At 55.0% G+C, this 6000-nt stretch overlaps 4 protein-coding genes across 4 annotated transcripts; 2 read left to right on the plus strand and 2 right to left on the minus strand.

Moving 5' to 3' along the window:
* Positions 1-301: 301 nt before the first annotated feature.
* Positions 302-1160, plus strand: VDAG_05944 (C2H2 type zinc finger domain-containing protein; the record flags this gene model as incomplete). The annotated part of the gene is made up of 2 exons (XM_009655341.1): positions 302-664; positions 723-1160. The coding sequence occupies 2 exons, from the start codon at positions 302-304 to the stop codon at positions 1158-1160; spliced, it is 801 nt and encodes a 266-aa protein (XP_009653636.1).
* An 87-nt stretch (positions 1161-1247) lies between these two features.
* On the minus strand, positions 1248-1916 carry VDAG_05945 (cell cycle control protein cwf14; the record flags this gene model as incomplete). The annotated part of the gene is made up of 2 exons (XM_009655342.1): positions 1248-1558; positions 1614-1916. The coding sequence occupies 2 exons, from the start codon at positions 1914-1916 to the stop codon at positions 1415-1417; spliced, it is 447 nt and encodes a 148-aa protein (XP_009653637.1). The 3' UTR covers positions 1248-1414.
* A 610-nt stretch (positions 1917-2526) lies between these two features.
* On the plus strand, positions 2527-3373 carry VDAG_05946 (NADH-ubiquinone oxidoreductase 14.8 kDa subunit). Its single transcript, XM_009655343.1, has 5 exons — positions 2527-2627; positions 2679-2740; positions 2830-2976; positions 3096-3206; positions 3272-3373. The coding sequence occupies exons 1-5, from the start codon at positions 2585-2587 to the stop codon at positions 3281-3283; spliced, it is 375 nt and encodes a 124-aa protein (XP_009653638.1). The 5' UTR covers positions 2527-2584; the 3' UTR covers positions 3284-3373.
* Positions 3374-3477: 104 nt separating this feature from the next.
* Positions 3478-4083, minus strand: VDAG_05947 (DNA-directed RNA polymerases I and III subunit RPAC2; the record flags this gene model as incomplete). Its single annotated transcript, XM_009655344.1, has 4 exons — positions 3478-3599; positions 3650-3726; positions 3777-3868; positions 3934-4083. The coding sequence occupies 4 exons, from the start codon at positions 4081-4083 to the stop codon at positions 3478-3480; spliced, it is 441 nt and encodes a 146-aa protein (XP_009653639.1).
* Positions 4084-6000: the final 1917 nt, after the last annotated feature.

Raw genomic sequence — 6000 nt, forward strand, 5'->3', positions numbered from 1 at the left:
TGCATGCCTGCGAGCCAGGTAGGTTGGTTGGCAAGCTGGTTGGGCACCTCCAGTAACGAGGGGCACACCGCTGCTGCTGTGTTTCTTTGAACTTCGCTGTCTCATCTACACGACAACCAGGTTTCTTGGACAGAAGAGTGGGAGTAAATGTTTGCAAAAGCCATCGTTGTTCATCTACTCTTTTTCTGCTTGCACCTGACGACACACAATCGCCTACCTTCCCTCCCACACCCCATCATCGCGACGCAGTTGCTGGAACAAGGGCTTGCAGGGTAATCCACCCCAATACAACCACTTGAGGATGAAGCGCTCACGAGAGGCCGAAGACGAGCCCGACTCGGATTGTGCCGTAGTAGACGACCACGACAGTCCAGAACCACCAGCTAACACAGACGAGCTTCCGGCTACCAAGATCACCTACCTAGATCCATCAGGCCACAGCATCACCGGCGAAGACGTCATCATGAGGTGCCATCTGCCAGGCCACAAGGACGGTATGGCCTTCAGGTCATACGACGAGTATCAGTCGCACTACCACAAAGCACACACCAACCGCTGCCTAGAATGTCGCAAGAACTTTCCCTCGTCGCACCTTTTGAGCGTGCACATTGAAGAATGTCACGATTCTTTTGTCGCAGTGAAGCGGGAAAGGGGTGAGCACACTGTGAGTTCCCATCCTTCACACATGTTGCACGTCGTACACCAGCTGACGCGCTCTACAGTTTTCCTGCTTTGTCGAAGGGTGTGAGAGAAAGTGCATGACGCACCAGAAGCGAAGGATGCATCTTATCGACAAGCACATGTATCCCAAGAACTTCTTCTTTGCTGTCACGAAAGCAGGCATCGACGGCCGTAGCTCCCTCCTAATCGAGGAAGGCCATCATCGGAGGAGATCATCTGTGGGCAATCCCAACAACGCAAAATCACTACGGCGAAGGTCAGGTCAGCAGGAGCCAACTACGTCACCAGGTGAGGCTGGTCAGTCTACGGCGGGCGGCGCCAAAACAACACAAGCGAAGGCCCAACCGACAACAGGGCACTCTGAACGCCCCGACACCGACATGGAGGATCTGGCAGGGGCCATGTCTTCGTTGCAGTTCATTCCCAACGCCGTACGGTTTGGGAGGGGAGGTGGCAAGGCAGGCTTCGCAAAGAAGTGAACGACTTGGCGCGTCGGTGGCGGGTCGTCGTGGACGATGGGCTGGAGGGAGAACGGGTCACGTATCACTGTCATGATTAGCGCCATTGCCTTGATGATCTTGCAGGTCAATTTGAAGGACCACTACCTCTTGCAAATGTTCGTTCCTCCATTTCGCCTCGTCTCGGAGGGGGTCCCAAAGCATGCGCCAGTCGCCAAACGCCAACCCAAATAACCTGTGGGGGTGAGACGGAGGGAATCATCGTAACGTCGCGCCTAATCGCTTGAGGCGCATCCTCGGCACCCGCAGCTGACACACTGAACCTCCTGGTCGTCTTTGAGGGTCGCCTTCGGCACGCGACAAACGCAAGTCGAGTTGAAGTTGGTCTCCTTCGTCTGGACACAGCGGAGGCAGCAGAGCTGGATTCCTCGTCAGCGCAAGATCGAGAGTGATCATGAGATTGCCGGGACTAACCTTTTCATATCCTTGCTTCTTCCACTTCGCGATTAGCATCGCATCGGCGTATCCGTTCTTGAGAAGCCAGTCGTAGAGCTGCTTGCTGATAGCCTCCTTCTCGTAGTACAAGTCGTAAATGTATCGACTCCGTTGGTGTGAGATCTGGAAGATCTCCCATTGCGCCTGGTGTTTCGGACCTGTTGGTGGGGGCTTGTTCTGCGCGTCCTTCATCTTGTTCTGGAAAATCAAGAGCTGGTCTTCGAGGTCGCTGAAGCCGTCTGGAGGCGGCTTGCGCTTGGAGGAGTGGCGAATGGGAGGCATGGCGTTGGTTGCTGTTTGGCTAGGACGGAGAGATCGCGCAAAAAAATAAAGAACCACTTGCGTATTCCAGACGTCGTTGGTTGATAACTCAGGAGGTAGTAGAGGGGGGTCGTACGTGAGACTTTCGTGTCGAGAAAGCTCATGCATTCAAGTCAACATATGTAGAGGCGAGAGCACTGGAGGGGCAACGAAGTCTTGATGGTCCACTCACGTGATCGGACAGGTGCCTGCAATGATGACGAAGGAGCAAACAATTAGGTCCTGTACTATGCAACTAAGCAGCTCAGTGTCCGCGGATCGAGCTACATTCGAGATGAACATGTAAAACTGTGTGATGTTTCGATACCTACGTGCAAAAAGGGAGCACTGATTGAAATGATGCTACGAGGCGCATAGTATATATCGCATACTCCCTGCTTGACGAAGAAGCGACCTGTCGCAAAGGTAGGCTTTACAGACGGCTTGGTCCACGTCCTGCTTGTACTGGGTGTATGCATCTCTCGGATAAGCAGCCAAGCTGCCAAATCCACAGGCAGTGAGTGGCTCCTGGTTTAGAATCACGTGATACATATCCACCCTCAATCCATGCTGAAGCATCCGGTGATGTCGCAGTCCCCAACGACGAACCACCAGAAGCAGTCGATTCATCACAGCATTGGCCGCCCAAAATGGCGATTACACCGACACAATTCGCGCAGAAGACGCGCCAGTGTACGCAGCGTCCCTCCGATGCCGAGATCTCAGCGCTAACATGCCGTGCAGCTGCCAATTGGCCCGAGGCCAAGCGACGAGTGCTTCACTCCTACCGACAATGGATCCGCGCGGTATGACTGCTCCCGATACCCAAACACGCGATACAGAGAATCTGCAAGACTGCTCAAGGAAAAAACGAGGCTGACTTTGTTGGCACCAGGCTCCCGAGGTTCAGACCATGTACAATCTGCCCATGCCAGTGTCGGTTATCCGCACCCGGATGCGTGAGGAGTTTGAGCGCCACCGCTTTGCCAACAAGCTCTCCGTCGTGGATGTGCTGCTGTTCAAGAGCCATGCTGATTACCAGGTGCGTTTCCTACTGGCTTTGAAATCGTCCGATGCTGTGATGCGGAGGCTCCAGCGCGTGGATGATTGATGCGTGCCCTTTCCAACTCTATCATACTGACCATGCTTCCCTGTGCGTAGGAGACGATGAACTTTTGGCGCCAGACCAACCACATCATGTCTTACTTCAAGAACGAGAACTTCAGGGGAGACGACAGGCTACCCAAGAGCTTCATGTCCGGATTCCTCGAGGTGAGCTCGTCTACGCACACGGCCCTTCGGGGCATCACGAATGACACAGCTAACCCAGTACGCAGGGCCGCAACTAGCGAGAGGCAGGATGCGAGGTGGAGCGAAAGACAGAGGGAGCAGGCGAGGAGCCAGTGCATTGTACATAGTGCCAATAGAAGAAATTACCAAAACACCCCGAGAACGCCCGTCTATGTTCCGTACCTCCACAACGCCCCTTGTCCGTCACGCCCTTTTTGTTAACCTTCACGGACTCTTCCTAGACTTTAGGTGCTCATGACTCCATCTTGTCGACGGCGAAAGAGTCGCGTTCACGAGTGAACTCATCAGTCATGACATCGCAAAGTCCTTGCAGATCCTTCAGACCTTTTGACAACGCGGACACTGCAGTGCCATCTGTGAAATGTTAGCAGAGGCACACAATGCTGCAGTTGCATATCGCTTACCATAGGTCTGGATTCTGATGTTCATGAGATCCTCGGAAGGATGGGGAATGGAGTAGGCGCAGAACTCAACATCAGGGCTTACAAAGTCAGCATATGGCAGCGCTTCAAGGTGAACGGATTGACTGACTTCTTCATAATGATGTATCTCAGGGCGTTGCCAAGGGTGTGTCCCTCAGCCTTGAACTCAAACGAGGCCGCCGTGTCGGTGGAACCAGGGAGCTTGTACAATGTCAGCATGCTCTTTGTTTCCGACCTCGTAACCGGGCTGACGTTACAATTCGGACGCGCTGCTCAAGCTCCTCCTCGTCCTCTTCGTCCTCCTCACCCTGCTGCCCGTCATTGGCAAACTCATCCTCTGCCGTGGGCTGGTGTGAGGGAGGGGCGCCGTCCTCCATGGGCACGTCGGCGCTGGTCTCGTCTGTCCTTCCGGGCATATTGGCGGTATTATGCGGGAGATCTGGGGTATGGAGGGGCGTATATGCGGCGTTGGCGATGAATGCAGGGCTGTGGCTGTATTGAAGCTGACCATCGGCCGTGAGATGCGTTTGTCTTGAATTTTTTTGGCGGAGAGGCGGGCACTTTCCGCCCCAGCCAACGACAGTTTTTGGCGCCAGTGCCCCACATTTTTATCGCAACTCCAAATCGGGAGTTGGCTTAAAGAGTCGGAATGCCTGCCTTCTGGAGTCGAGCATTGGATTTTCCAATACGTGGTGAATGAAGCTTGGCCAGATGCATCGACCGACCGCTCGACAATACACACGGCTGGCTGCAAGTGCGGTGAGCATGTCGCTCGTATACCGAGGAAGCCCTTCGTCATGAGCGACCACCGTACCCCAGCCATGCATGACTGCAACCATTCTTTCCAGAATGTACCTTATGCGCATCGACACCAGAATCCCCTACCACGAATGCATTCTCGGATCTTACACACCAGCGCCACAACTGATGGTTGAAACATAATAAGCTCGGAGGACCAATGGTCATCTCCGTCACATTGCACGGCAGTTGAAGGTTCTCCAAAGCAGGCGGGTGGCCAAGAAGCGCACAGGATCTCCATGGCTCGATCAGAGCTGGGGCACTGTATCGTTACCTCGCACCCCTATGCGGCAATCGATAAAAGCCCACTGGCGCGCGGCAAGGTGCTTGAGCCGCGACGCACGACTCAGGGACTCGAAGGCAGGCCGCCAGCGAGTCAACTCGGCCGGAGCTGTGTCCCTTTGAGGACGCTCTTCACACCGAGTCCGACGTGTTAATGCAGCGGAGGGTTATAACATGGTAACTGTAGCCAGGGGGGGCCGCAAAGTTCGCCTGTTGGAAACAGGCACAGCCTTCAAATTGCCATTGGCCCCTTCCCCGACGGACATCGCCGTGACGGGCGCGTGCCTTTCAGCCTTTGGCTTTTTTTTTCGATATCGCAAATCGGCATTAACAAGTAGGCCCTGCGCATTGTGGTCGTTGACGAGTGAATATGAATCAAGTCAGTGCTTCACCCTTTATTAGGGCCCATGAACAGGATGCTGCAAGTTGGATGGATGGGGGCCAGGCCAAACGTCCCATGTTGGTTACGTCGGCAATTCGCGGCCGGCGGGGACCGACGTGTGAACGAAGCGCAGGGCTATACGCCCGGCAATTTTTTTTCTGAAGATCCTCGTGACCAACAGGTCGTAAAACGAGGGTTTTCGCAAGTGATGACAGTGCCTGAAAGCAAAGCTGGCAGCTGGCCAGGTGTGTGAGTCGAGACTCACAGCTGCGACCTAAAGTGATTGGGCAAGGCTGTGCTTGTGCTGGCCGTGTTTCAGAAGCAATGGGCAGTGCTATTGGTCTGACGGCCAGTAGTGGGGCTGTCCCGATCGGGTTTGTGGCAGCTAATGGGGGCGCGGCCAGGGGCCATAGGGGCGCTCGCTGGGGCCAAGGGGAATGGCTTGCAGCAAGTTGCAGGTGAGAAACGGTGAGAAGACAGGGATCAGCAATATCACGATGGGAAGGGGGAGGGGGGGCGAGGGGGGGCCAGCTGTGGTGCAAAAAGCAAAGGATGGAGGGTCACGATGGGGATTTGTCGGTCCTGTCAGCTGGTTGACCGACTTTGCTGTTGCGGTCAGCGCACGCGCGTGACATCCATCGTGGCTTACTCTACTGACTTGCCTCGATGGAAAGGAGAGGCTCGAAAGCATGAGGAGGCAGATCAAGGGCGTCGCACTACGCGCGGCGAAACATGGCACAGCATGGCATGCGAGACGGTGTTTGGCAACGTCTCCATCTCGTATCGAACTGCGCAAGCTTGCCAGCTGCGGTACTCTGTGTGCTTCATCGACGACCGATTCCCGGCGGAGGCGAGCTTCAAGACATGGATC

This window comes from Verticillium dahliae, genomic scaffold (assembly GCF_000150675.1).
Source record: "Verticillium dahliae VdLs.17 supercont1.11 genomic scaffold, whole genome shotgun sequence".
In the NCBI taxonomy this organism is placed as follows: Eukaryota; Fungi; Ascomycota; class Sordariomycetes; order Glomerellales; family Plectosphaerellaceae; genus Verticillium; species Verticillium dahliae.

Excerpts from the sequence above, each read along its gene's own strand:
- VDAG_05946 (XM_009655343.1), top strand. The coding sequence starts at position 2,585 with ATGGCGATTACACCGACACAATTCGCGCAGAAGACGCGCCAGT. Across the intron at positions 2,628-2,678 it reads CGCGCAGAAGACGCGCCAGT|CTGCCAATTGGCCCGAGGCC; the intron begins GTACGCAGCGTC and ends CATGCCGTGCAG. Across the intron at positions 2,741-2,829 it reads ACCGACAATGGATCCGCGCG|GCTCCCGAGGTTCAGACCAT; the intron begins GTATGACTGCTC and ends TGTTGGCACCAG.